The 13,625-nt window shown below is 37.7% G+C and overlaps 2 protein-coding genes across 2 annotated transcripts; both read left to right on the top strand.

Moving 5' to 3' along the window:
• Positions 1–3,772: 3,772 nt before the first annotated feature.
• Positions 3,773–10,208, top strand: LOC148082361 (E3 ubiquitin/ISG15 ligase TRIM25-like). The gene is made up of 8 exons (XM_087788175.1): positions 3,773–4,006; positions 4,939–5,484; positions 5,894–5,999; positions 8,221–8,316; positions 8,773–8,997; positions 9,221–9,243; positions 9,328–9,485; positions 9,602–10,208. Exons 2-8 carry the CDS (start codon positions 4,952–4,954, stop codon positions 10,003–10,005), a joined length of 1,545 nt encoding a protein of 514 aa, XP_087644301.1. The 5' UTR covers positions 3,773–4,006; positions 4,939–4,951; the 3' UTR covers positions 10,006–10,208.
• Positions 10,209–11,122: 914 nt separating this feature from the next.
• Positions 11,123–13,358, top strand: mrpl48 (mitochondrial ribosomal protein L48). The gene is made up of 8 exons (XM_087788173.1): positions 11,123–11,258; positions 11,513–11,547; positions 11,732–11,763; positions 11,846–11,934; positions 12,534–12,703; positions 12,821–12,923; positions 12,994–13,083; positions 13,172–13,358. Exons 1-8 carry the CDS (start codon positions 11,238–11,240, stop codon positions 13,247–13,249), a joined length of 618 nt encoding a protein of 205 aa, XP_087644299.1. The 5' UTR covers positions 11,123–11,237; the 3' UTR covers positions 13,250–13,358.
• Positions 13,359–13,625: the final 267 nt, after the last annotated feature.

Genomic DNA, 13,625 nt, shown 5'->3' with positions numbered 1-13,625 from the left:
GCCGTGCGAATGAAATGTCATGTTGTTTGATTGTTAAATTCATGTTAGGATTCTAAACATAGTATCAAAAATAATAACAAGATAAACAAATAAACAAGGAAATAAAACCCCTTTTTTTTACACAAACACAACTGTTCATAAAGTATCTTGAATGTTTCACTCTCAAACTAACTGCAAACACAAATGTGATACTTTACACTTTCACGGACCATCAAGTACTCAAACCAGCATCAAATGAAGGTGGAGGAACTTGAGTAAACTGTTTGAGCGAAGACGCTGAAGACGCTTCACAGTCTCTCTTTCTTTCCTGTATCTCTGTTGCCTCACATCATGGAGGGATATTTCAGAATGATGCTGGCCTGCCGTTTGTATTTTACTTTATATTCTTTTATTTTATTCTCTATTAATGCAATAGAAATTTTCATTTTTTTTACATTTACATTTTATTCAATTTGCAGCAACAATTTGTGTTTTCTTGAGAGTTTCGCAACAAACAGGTACGGAAATGTTTTTACAGTGAAAGAAAGTTCTATTTTATGGTCTAGTTTTTCAATCAGAAATACTGTAAAATAATCTGTATTTTCTGTTATCGTAAAAATGGTTGGAATTGTTTCATTATTAAAAATGACATTTCAAATACACACCCTACATTAAAACCACTTTAATATAACACATCCGTGTTCAATTCCATCTGTATTATTAAAATAATGTTCATAGTCCAGGTCAACTTAAGAGACATCAAGTCATACACCTGTTCTGTAAAATCCTTCAGGGGTCACGTACTACAGCTGCAGCTACATCTTTGTTTACGATCTGAAGTTGGACTGGATCGGAGCACAGAAGTTCTGCAGAACTCAGTACAGGGACCTGGCCACCATCGATGACGATGAGGTGATGGACCAGATCAGTCACACACTCGAGAACTGGACTACGGCCTTCTGGATCGGTCTGTACGACCATGTTCACAGCTGGAGGTGGTCTCTGGACAGCAGGGGAGTCGGGGACAGCTACAGGAACTGGCAGGAGGGACAGCCCAACAACACAGGGGCCGTCGAGTACTGTGTCTCCATGACGACCACCGGGGTTCGGAGGGACGATGACTGTCTGAAAAACAAGTCTGCCATTTGTTGTTCAGGTGAGCTTAAAAAAAAGAAAGTAATATCAATAACAATACTTGCTGAGGAAATTGTTTAAAAGTTTCCTTCATATTTTAAAAATAATCCTCTATGATGACATCTTCGGTCTTTTAACTTTTTACTCTGAGCATAGTTTTTGTTTTCTTAAGTTCCTTCCCTGCTGTGAGAAGTGTTTCAGGGTCTGATCCATTTATTTTTCCATCAGTACAGATTTGAAAGTGGGGAAAATCCGTAATATGTGGTGAGACCTCTAGTGGTTGGATGCAACTGTGTTTTTCTCTAAAGATTAATTCATGTTTAAACTGCAACTCTCCTGACTCACTCACATGTTTCAAATGTTGAAGTCTTTCTCTCCAAGATGCAGTAAGTCTCTCATCATGACCTATTTTGAACTTATTACTTTATAAAGCCCCCACCCCCCATCTGAAATCCGACAAACAAGAGGTTACGAGAGCAGGGTATATTATGACGTAAAAACGGCTTCTCTCCTCCTCTAGACAGCTGTTATCACGCCTTGTTTTGTTTATACAATGAGTCCCTTGGAGGTGGAGACATCCAGGATTGGTAATGGGTAGTGACAAATATTGATGCTTGACCAATCACAGCATAGTGGGTGTGGTTATGGTAAAAAAGATTTAATCTCCAGAAAAACAGTGTTTTCAGTGGGCGTGGCTTAAGCACATTTTCTAATTTAAATACTTCAATGAAAAGAGAGTTTTATATAAACAGACACATACTGATGATACAATAGAGTCCAACATCTATTTAAGACACACTTAAATCCACACATTAGTTGCCATTTATCAACAGGTTATGCTGGAAACACCATCATTTCCCGCCATAATTTAATTAATGTGTTATTATTTGTGATGTACAGATTCTAAAATGTGAGTAATGTAAGTAAATATGAAAATAATGTAGAAAAATAAAATAAATATTCAAATCAGACTTAATCAAATCGTAATTTACCATATTTTACTTTATTTTATTACTTGATGGCCCCTCACGACTGTCACTGTATTAAATGTGGCCCTTGAGGAAATGTCATTGCACACCATTGATCTACATCATTTATTTGTATGTATTTGATCCAACTTTCTACTTTTAATTGTGTATTGTTTTGTTGTTTAACTTTTTTGTGACCCTCGTTTCGCTTTACAAATTGAAAGTACTTACTTATACAATATCTCTCTCCCTAAATGAAAGATAGTTTTGAGAAAAGATTTCCTTGTTAAATGTGTTTTTTTCTCAGATCCAGACCAGGATCCACATGTGCTGGTTACGGAGAGGATGAACTGGTTCGAAGAACTCGAGAATGGCGCCCTCGTGCGGTTGATCGAGGGTCACGCAGATGTCCAGGAGGTCTGGATCGGGCTTCACAGAGACTCGTGGAAGTGGTTCTGATGGCAGCAGCGCCACCTTCCGGCCCTGGGCTCAGAACCAGCCTGACCGCTGTGGAGCGACTCGGATTGTGATGCGGAGTTTGACTTCCTCTGTCAAAGTAAGTGAAACAAAGAAGTTAAAGTTATAGTTAACTGTGTCACAACAACAACCCTTATGACGGTCAGAATCACTTTTAAATATATATATTCATATATTTTAAATATTACACTTTCCAAATAAACATGTGATATATTTCTGTATATCAAATGGACTTTCAAATAATACGACTAATGTAACGGAGTCAAAGTCTGTGATTTAATACAAATAGTTAAGTTTGATTTGGTTTGGGATAAAGTATAAAACCCTGCCAGTTAAGCAGATTAATTTAACTTTCAATGTTTTTTTTGTTCTCTATTTTACCAGACATCAGTGTAATAACAGTTATTCCATCAGCAGGTAACACACACACACACACACACATGTTCTTATATATATACTGTATATATATATACATATATATATATATATATATATATATATATAAAACAATTTCTCAAAGAAGACCTCCAGAGAGGGATTAATAAAGGGCATCCATCCATCCATCCATCCATCCATCCATCCATCCATCCATCCATCCATCCATCCATCCATCCATCCATCCATCCATCCATCCATCCATCCATCCATCCATCCATCTATCCATCCATCCATCCATCCATCCATCCATCCATCCATCCATCCATCCATCCATCCATCCATCCATCCATCCATCCATCCATCCATCCATCCATCCATCCATCCATCCATCCATCATCCATCCATCTTCAATAACTTCATCAGGAACCATTATTACCAGTTTTCAATGACAAAAATACCTCCATTAATTTTGAAAGTATTTTACAACCTGTACATTTTAAGATTGGCGCTCTTTAAGAACCACTTGCTTTTTTTATTCAATTTAAACCTAAATAACGTGTCAATTTTATGCATTTAAAAACCTACATTTTCTTACTGAAAAAAAGTATTTATTCCACGCGTAAATGGTACGTTCATGTTAAGTTGTTTAGTAATTTTACCACTTAGAATGATGTTTGAGATTATCTTTTTAATATTGATTCTAAAATGGAACATGATGTTTTACGTTCTATGACGTCACAAAGGCAAACTACGAACAGAACAGAAGGGGAATTTCCGTTTAACTCTAGAATATCCGAGGGTCCGTGCAGCGACCGTCACGTGACCACTTTCGCTTTATAGTCCACACAAACGCACGTTGTTGCTAATATCGACCATTCCCAGCAGGACAGTAACGCCACTGGCAGCACCAGCACCACTGGACTCCTTCACCTGCTCCGTGGAAACCTTTCAGTGTAAAACTTCTGTTCCTGTGGATTTTAGTCTGATCTGGAGTCAGGTGTCCCGGGAGAGAAGGCGCGTCAGTGGGTCAGTGACACTGTTGGATCGTTGGCTGTTCAACGACTTTGAATGTAAGTGTTTTCATGTCGTCGCCGCTCGACCAGAACCGGATTAGTGTCGCTAATAATAGAAGGTTTAGTTCCAGACGAGGTGTTGTGTTTGTGTTGAACAGAGAGTTACCTCGGGGTCATGGAACTGTTCATCTGGTCAAGGTTGAACTGTTCGGTGTGTCACGTGTTTAACTTTGTAGTGGATCGACTGTGTTTATGTCCCAAAAATTTTTTAAAAAGAAATATATATATATTTTTTAATTTTTCGTTATATGGGGCGCAATAACAAAAGGTAGTATTACACAGCAGTGCAGCGGCTTCTTGAGCTCCTGTGTTGACAGGAAATCCTTATGATTTTAATCTAAATATATATATAAATTGTATGCACGTTTTAAACATGACTTTTTTTTTAAGTCATTCTGAAGATAAAAAACGTCTGAGCTCAGAACTAAACTTGGCCTCGTGAAGTTCAACGTGGAGATCAAAGATCAAAGACACTTTAAAGGGAAAAAAAAGGAATGCACAAAGGACTTGCTAGGGATGCTAAAAGCTAGCTTTTTCTTTAATGTTCTGAGGTGTGTTTTCAGAATCAGAAACTTACATTAGATAGTAAGTAACTAAGTAATTTTTATTTATATAGACCAGGGTCACAAAGCGCTTAAACAATCAAAACAATATTCAATAAAGTATATACTTTAAAGATCAAGATAAAACTGATAACACAACAGGAGTTCCAGAAAATCAAGGAAAAGCCTGAACAAATAAAAACGTCTTAAGATGTTTCTTGAAAGAGTCCGTAGACTCCATTAACCGCAGAGAGAATTTTCTTTTTTTGTTTTTACACGACAGGAAATGGTAGTAATTCTGAAACAGTCATTGGCCAGATTTTTACTCTGTGCGCTATTACAATTAATGTACTAAACAAATAATAATAATAATCTTCTCCTCCACAGTGTAAACGTTGACATGGCCTCCAGCCACCTGCACAGGTCCAAATACCTGCAGCGTGAGCTCACCTGCCCGGTGTGCCTCGAGATGTACCGTGACCCCTGCATCCTCACGTGTGGTCACACCCTCTGCAAGCAGTGCCTTGACCGTCTGAAGGAGCAGACCGATGGAAGACGCTTCTATTGCCCCGAGTGCCGCCAGAGTCACGACGTTAAGACGAAGTCTGTGAGGGTTTTAAAACTGGCCAACATTGTTGAGGAACTGCGATACCAAAGCACTGCTGGTGCCGCTATTCTGTGTGACTACTGCCCATCTGCAGACGACGTGGGCTCCAGGGCCTCCAGCTACAGGTCCTTTATGTCGGACGGGGAAGGCAAAGCGAGAGATCCACCAAGTCTTGCCTTCCAGACCTGCTTGAAGTGCGGAGTGTCCATGTGCCTGGAGCACCTGAGGCCACACCAAGAATTGCCAGCATTTCGCAATCACCCGCTGGTGGATCCACTGATCGACTTCTGGAAGAGGAAGTGCCCCACTCATGACGTCACCTATAGGTACGAGACATTTGGATTCTCTCCATGGACTGTGATGTTTGTGGATTTTAAAGTGAGTGTAGAGTGACTAGCTGGGGATGAGAGACAAAGGGATGAGTTCTAGTGTCAGGGATCAGCCGTACAGTGTGACGGACAGAAGCAAGAGCACCTATAGAGATTGTTTTAGAGACGGTGGCTCCAAGGAAAGATGGAAGGCAAAGTAACAAGATTCAAGAGTTCACAATACTCGGGTTTCTTTGAGCTTCATCTCTAAAAAGAACAGGGTTAGAGAAGAGTTCATCTGAGGTTTGGTGAGAGGGGGGCACAAAAGGGAGGTGGATGTGATGATGGGGACTATCAGAATCATAAAAAAACTATTGTTTTATTTATTTAAACCCAACCACAATTAATACAATATTTTTGTTTTCAGTCACTACTGCCTGAACCACAAGGCGTATGTGTGCGACATCTGCTGCAGAGATGAACACACAGGACACGACGTCAAGACCATGGACAATGTGGCGGAGGAGATTAAGGTAAACTCTTCACTCGTGTGTGTGATTCTCGAAACTCAACAGAGCAGTTGGGAAGTGAGCTAACATGACCACTGGACAACATCTGCGCTGTGTCTCCAATCGCATACTTCTCTTAGTATACTAGAAGTTAGTATGCATCAGGATAGTGTACATACTAACTGGTACGCAAATTCTCGACAGATAGTATGTCTGCCGCTACGCACTAACAGGAAATGACGCAACTGCTTCTTCTTCTTCTTCTACTACTATTTAACGATGTTTCAACCAGCTGTAGGAACACAAGCGACACCTGCTGGCAGCACGTTTTGCAAGTTTTGAAGAAGAAATATAGAAAAAATATGAGAAACGAAATATTTGCGAGATATTTAGGCTGGTATTAGCATCGAAGACGTGTCATCCTCCTACTGCTGCTGAAAATGCACTTGTAAGTACAGTAAGTATATATATATATACATATATATATATATATATATATATATATATATACGTAACTTCCGTCACTAAGATGGCCCTTTAGGGTTAATAATGTCCATCGAACCATACTCAGTTTTGTGGGTGTTTTAGTACGCCAATTTAGTGTGCATGGCGCACTAAGTTTCGCATACTAAGAATCGCACTAAAAATACTAACTTTGACTAACTATGCAAGTATGCGATTTGAGACACAGCACTGGATCTGAAAAGCTAAATGAAACGAGACAAAAGAAAAGACTTTAAGAAACCAATTTATAGTTAAATATTTCCTATACCACATTGATTACAGAGCTTAAGTGAAATAATAACTACAGAATACGCTCTGTGATGAGAAGCTTTAACTATGAAAGAAAAGTTTCATTAGATAACTTTAAAAAGTTAATGAATGATTTATGATCCTTTAACCTGGAGAAACTACGTCATGATTTCATGTTCTTTACTGATCAGAGGCTCCTAAGTAAACAATGTTCAGAGTGATCACGCTGAATGTTACACCGTGGATAAGGTTAATATAATCATATCAGGTTGTAAAGGAGGTATTAAATAATTATATGGACATTCTTGTGAATATCTGCAAAATGAATATGTCTCATGTCATCTTGTTAGGAGAGCAGAACTCTCAAAGTTGAGCTCAGTTAGAGATTGAACAACATAAAGTCGGACGAGTCGTTTTATTTTCTGTGAGCCTTGGCCAGGAGAGAGGTGTCGGGGAAACCGTGACCCACTTGTTCTCATAATAAATAGAGGATCACAAATATAACACACTGACCTCTCAGTGGTCGGTCCTGGCCAGGTCAACGTTTGTATTCTTTGAACAATAGACCATAACGATGACTCTGGAATCCAGATGAAAGCACGTTGTCAGCTGACACACTCTGAGCCTCAGTCACATGACTAGAGAACTTCCTCTAGTTCCACTCAGTGGAAATGGTTTTTGATTTTGTTAGGAACGGGTCAAAGTTCAGTGGATAAATCCAAGCTATTAGAGTTTTCATAATATCACACAATCCGTACATTTGTTTCGTGATAATTACCATCTGAGTCAGGGGGCGGTACAATAAGAGTTAGAGCTGTCAAGACAAAAGAAAGAAAGGACAAGTAAAGAGCTTTTATTTTTTTGGGAAAACTTAGAATATGTACAGAAAGGACATTCTGGAATAAGCTTGAGTTTTCATCTAATTTTATATAATTTTTTGTTCCTTTTTATTTGAATATTCCTAAAAATAATTCTCATTTCGTATGTTTTATTTTTTGATATGGATATATATCATTTTATATACACTACATTTGATAATATAATGTAATAAAAACTAACTTTATTTTCAAGCAATGTGAACAAAATAAGGACAAAAAAGGAGAGAAAAGGTCTTCAAACAAAGATCTCAATTTATTTGTGACAGGAACTGAAATTGCTAGATTCTATATGGTGGGTTTTATAGTATGAGCTCATGCGGGCCACATAGATCGAGTCAGATGGCCACGTGTGGCCCCCGGGATGCACTTTAACCAGGTCTGATCTGATTTAGAATTTTGAACAAATATGAGCAAAATTCAATGTATAATTGCAGTTTCGTCAGGCAGTGAGAGCAATGTAATATTTACTCGTATATAGTGGAACTGCTGATTATGTGACCTTGAAAAACTGTTGTTTATATCCCAAAAATAAATAACTGCCAGCAAAATACAAAGTGAGACGTAAGGTTTTTGATCCAAGAACAAGCTCAACACATGTTGTCTCACCCCACTAGGTGATGCTGGTCGATGACCTTTGCTCTCTTGATTGGATATACCTCTGCTCACAGAAAAAGCTTAAAGAGCAGGAGAAGAAGGAGAGGCAGACTTGGGTAAGACCTTCACACTCTTTAAGTGAAATGTTGCAACATCATCTTCCTTTTTGTCACCTTTTTTCCGACCAGAATGTCACTTTCTCTGAAGAACGTTTTGACACTAAACATCTGATGTTGCTCACTTAAATAATGACATTTAGAAGAAAATGAAGCAGTCGACTCCGTGAATGACGGAGGGAAAAAGATGCTGGGATTTAAAGGAAATTGGAAGCTGTTTGCTCTGTTGAGTCTCTTTACCTATGATTTTATTTTCTTAACCAAAATATGTAGTTACCAAACCTACAATTAGAAGGCTGTAATTCTTTATATGCACAAGTTCAACAACACTCTGTCGGCTGCTGCTCACATTTATTATGTTATGTTTCAAGTCAGAATGAAGGTTGCAATAAACAAGTAGCTCTATTGCTTTCACTAAAGCGGGTGACAAGGTTTCTCAACTCATCTTTTGTCTAGATTTTCCTGGCTGAATTTTTGACAGAGCTCATGGTGAAGTTCCAGGACATGAATGTTGCTTTCGTCCGCCAACTACATGAAAGTATTGTCTTGCATCATCAAGCCAATGCTGCAAAAATACAGGAAAATATCTCCAAGATCCACCAGGACCAAGCCCGTCTCGAGGATGTCCGGTGTGTTCTAGAGAGCTTCCTCCTAGAAAACGATCCCTTCCGCCTAATTGAGGTATGATTGATGAGCATGTTTTCTGTATTTCCAAACGTTCTTTTTTATTACCTGAAGATCACTAGTCGAGGTAAGATGACTCTAAAAAGTGTAGTCACAACATTGTGTTCATTTCGTTATTTAAAATAACACATGTACTAATGTTTTTTAAAAAAAAAATGTAACGCTTGTGGCCAAAAGACTAAACAAAAACCCTAACCTGATTTTTGATTATTCATTTCAGGGCTATAGGACCAAAGGGAAAGAGTAAGAGCTTTTAGATTCTGTCAAGTTTCTAAAAAACATGTGCATTTTAAATGCTAATAAACTCTTCATGGCGTGTCATCTCAGGTACCTTAAGAAGCTGCAACAAAACCTGTCTGAATTGGAGGATACAGACACTCCCCCAGAAGACGCCATGACCTTGATCAAAAACCAAACCAATGCTTTCCTTCGTGAGAAACTGCTGAGCATGTTGGAGGAGAATACTGCTTCTTTCAATACATTGTGTAAGTTTTTCAGTCAAAATGAATTGTTGTAACATTACCTGTCGACGAGTGCCGCTGTTAATAGTTGCAAATAATTATTATCCAGGATTAAAGTTTAAATCTGTTGTACCCGTCAGGTCCCATAGTTGAGGAACAAGATCCAGTGGATGAGTCCTGCAGCTCTGGGGAAGACATCAGGGTTGTCAGAGTTCTGGCCAACCATCATGTACACGACCCTTACATATCAGATGACACAGAGGATGATGTCAGGAGTGATGGGGATGAAGTGATAGGGTTAGTGGAGACCGATGACGATGGCCGGTTGACTGACCCTTTGAGCCTGGTAGAAGAAGTAGAGGAGGAGGAGGAGGAGGAGGATGAAGAAGAAGAAGAGGAAGAAGAGGAAGAAGAAGATGATGATGTGGAAGATGTTGAGGAAGAAGAAGAAGTTGCAGAAGAGGAGGAAAGCGAGGATGATGATGTTGTTGTTGATGATGATGAAGAGGAAGGGGGAACCGAAGAGGAGGAGATGAATATGTGAGTTCTGAAGGTGAAGATGGATAGAAAAATGGTTATTTGTCAATCACTGGAGCTGGTAATGGTTTCTTCAGTATTAAGGGTTAATTTGGCAACACGTTGGTGTTGTTGTTGAAATATCTACTTCAGCGATTTTACTACCAGAAAAAAGACTTCTTAATGAAATGTTCTCTGAATTAATATACAATAAAATGATTGTTCTCCCTTTCTCTGCTTTATCTTTGTTTTATGTCTTAATAAAAACATTTGGAAACCTTTTTCAGAAGATTTACAATGCATTCATGTATGCGTTTGACAAGATGAATATATTTTCCGGATCACGGTCGATGGAGCTAAGTTGAGATGAGAAACATGAGAGGAGAAAAGACTTTGTAATTTGATGTCCGTTTTAAAATGCATGTTGATTATATTTTTATTCTTTCATCATGTAATATATATATTATATTATATTATAACTCACTGAGTTTGCCATCGATTTATTTGACTCAACACTGACGTCAACAGGAAGAAAAGCGCAACTACTGATCCGTCTACTTTCACGAATGGTGTCATGTTTTAGGTTTACAAACTGATATGCAAGTGAGTGAACATTGATGAATGACTAAGATAAACAATACTAGATTCAATGTAGACTTGTTATTTTCACTAATCCATCATGTTAAGAAAATTATGATTAAAATCTTATACAAATTTAAATATTTTAAATTGCTTTCTTGGTCATTTAACAAACGTTGTTAGGAGACTAATAATTAAACAGTATATTTAAATCATCTAGTTATCATTTGTAATGATTAAAAATATATATATTTAAGCATTTATGCTTTCAGAGGATTTTCACATATTGACATTAATTATACAAATATTTTTCATTTCATAGCGAGAGTACACATGTAGATGAGCGTTTAAATGTAAATACACATTTCTCATTATCCATTTCTTCACTATAATTTCAGATTAACTAATAAACTATTTTCTTGATATTATCAGACACCTCTTTATATAAACATGTTTTTAACTCCACACAGCCAGCTTGATTTTTACGAGCAAAGCCATGAAGTCACTGGGAACCAAGTTTTGTGGTGAGGGGACGAACAAAACAGACGGACACGTTTCCGGTTAGAAGTGATAGCAGTTCCTCCCTGTGCGCTAGGTTAGAGAATAAATGTCAGACTGATTTTTTTAACCACGCATTGTCTTTCTATTTCTGTTATTCTAAAGAGAGACACCAGTTGGACTATGAATCCTCTCCTTCGAAAGGTATCGTAACAATGGCGTGTTTTGTTTAAATAATGTGTCTCTAAGGTCACGCTGCACGACAGTCCAATTGAAAACTTTACGATAAAGAATTCAAACCTAAACTGTGATTCTGAACTACACAACACATGTATTTTTAAATGTATTTGTGTTGCCTGTGGCTCGATGTTTATTTGTATTTTTCGCTTTCTCTGTCCACACGTGTTGAAATCAAACAAAAATGATCTGTGATGTCATTTAATTTTGCTTGCTTTCAGGTTCCCTCACTTCTGAATCAAACTCCTTTATGTCGGTGAGTATTGACTCTTCAAACGCAGTGATGTACACACGAATATTTGATATGAAAAGGTTTATATTGTTGTAATGCTGAATATCTACTGATCTATTTAAAAAATAATATTGGAAAAAAAATGTGTCTGGATGTGTCTGCTAATAAATCACCTTTTTTCTTCTAACACAAATGTTCTGGCTCAAAGGGTAACACCGTTGATCTCACAACATGTGTGGGGTAAGTATCTTCACCCACATTTTTGAATGGTGTGAAATATATTATTGCATTTGAAACACTTGTTTTTCGTATTTTCCCTCAGGAGGTGTCTCTGTTCTAAATGAAAGACACTATAATGGAATGCCGACATATGGGATTGGAAGATGGCAGCATCTTGTACAAGCACAAGAGGTGAGAATTTTGTCTTTCCTATTTTTTTTAATAAATCAGAATTTGATGTTTTGAACATTTAACATTCTGTAGTTCCTGCTAATTGTGCAGTTTCCTTCTAATCAAATTTACATTTAAAATAAAGCAAAAATTAAGGATTTATTTGTCAAAGCCCCTTGAAATAAAAAAAAAGAATTAATTGATGCTTTAGTAAATGCAGTAGTTGAAATCCTTCCATTTATCGTAAAATCCTTAAATGGATATGTCAGATTAAGAAAGGCTTCACATTGAGACCTGATCAGTATTTGATCAGAAGGATTACTGACCTTATTCAGTCTGCCACCCTTTTTGGTTCTTATTAAATTATAGTTTGTCTATTTTCTGTATCTATTCTTTTAATAATTATGCTAGTTCGTTATTGGTCAAAATGTTTTAAATAATATTCGATATGATTCAAATATCACAATAGTATTTGGATTTCTAATCCGTGTGTAAAAGCAGAATAGTATGTGATTTATCTAGTAAAGGTTAGCTCTCTTAAAAAACGATGTCGGGATCGATTGCCTTAAGTAATCACAGGCTTTAAACTTTGTTTTCGTGCTCTTTGAATCCGTTTCCAGCAAAGAAAGAAGAAGGACAAAATTAAGATGAAGGAAATGACGGCAGCGACCAGTACAGCGCACGGGACTCTGAATGTAGAAGTAACTGGTTATGACATGACTTTGGTGGAACATTATGCACAGTACATCCACAACCTCTGCCATCGCCTTAACATCCAAGTCTCTGATTGGTGAGTGTGTGAAGTCTCACAAGTCATGTGACCTGTAATCTTGGGGAGATTAATCTCAGTCATGATTACATTAACTACAAACATCTCTCTGAAGTCCTCTGATGTTTCTTTCTTCAGCTTCGCTCTGCCGACCCTCTCTAAGGAGGTGTACCTCTTGCAAGATCAGGGCACCAAGATGTATGTCGACTCCCAATTGAAGACCCATATACGCGTCATTCAGGTAAACCCTCAGCTGTCCAGTCATCGTGAGAGAAGTTCAGAGAGCTGAGTGTTTGTGTTGAACCCTGCAGCTTGGAAGTTTGGAAGCGACGCTTTGTCCCACTTTCGTGGAGGTTGTCCTGAAGAATCAACCTGAAGGAGTGCATCTGTCTGTGAAGCAGGTTTGTTGCTTTCCATGACTGCTGACTTTAAAATCACCTCAACATCTTCGCTCGTCGTACTGATACTCGGTTGTTTCCTCTCTCCTAGCACACGGAAGCAGACTTTTTGGCACGTTTCAAGGTGCGTCCGGAGCTGGATGGTATCATGGCCAAGATGAAACAGTAAAATGTAATGTTGTTCATGTATATATTGTCAGTGACATAAGGATTTAATTCTCTTTGTACCACGTTTATTTAAATCAGGTTTGCTTATTAAATTCTTTTTCAGAGGTTTGCATTGATGCAGTTTATTGTATTACTTTTATTCTCATAAAAAAATGCTTTCATGTGCTTGGGTGACAATGTTTGCATAAATAAATGTCAACTTAACATTTTCCTGTATTTAAGGATTATTTACTTTAAAATGTGAGGCTACCTAAATCAATCATCAAATGCAGACTACAGGAATTTCTGTAGTATATGCTGCTCAACATATTTTGTAGCTATATTTGCCAACTTTATCTGTCCATAACTAACTAATCTTGCATCCTCTTTGAACGTCT

The sequence above is a fragment of the Callionymus lyra genome, chromosome 4 (assembly GCF_982586985.1).
Source record: "Callionymus lyra chromosome 4, fCalLyr1.hap1.1, whole genome shotgun sequence".
NCBI lineage: Eukaryota > Metazoa > Chordata > Actinopteri > Syngnathiformes > Callionymidae > Callionymus > Callionymus lyra.
The sequence above is the reverse complement of the archived record's forward strand: the minus strand, read 5'-3'. Positions and strand labels throughout refer to the sequence as shown.

Coding starts and splice junctions, on each gene's coding strand:
- mrpl48 (XM_087788173.1), top strand. CDS start 11,238: ATGAATCCTCTCCTTCGAAAG. Junction 11,548..11,731: donor AATCAAACTCCTTTATGTCG/GTGAGTATTGAC, acceptor TCTGGCTCAAAG/GGTAACACCGTTGATCTCAC. Junction 12,704..12,820: donor AACATCCAAGTCTCTGATTG/GTGAGTGTGTGA, acceptor TTCTTTCTTCAG/CTTCGCTCTGCCGACCCTCT.
- LOC148082361 (XM_087788175.1), top strand. CDS start 4,952: ATGGCCTCCAGCCACCTGCACAGGTCCAAATACCTGCAGCGTGAGCTC. Junction 6,000..8,220: donor ATGTGGCGGAGGAGATTAAG/GTAAACTCTTCA, acceptor TCACCCCACTAG/GTGATGCTGGTCGATGACCT. Junction 8,317..8,772: donor AGAAGGAGAGGCAGACTTGG/GTAAGACCTTCA, acceptor TCTTTTGTCTAG/ATTTTCCTGGCTGAATTTTT.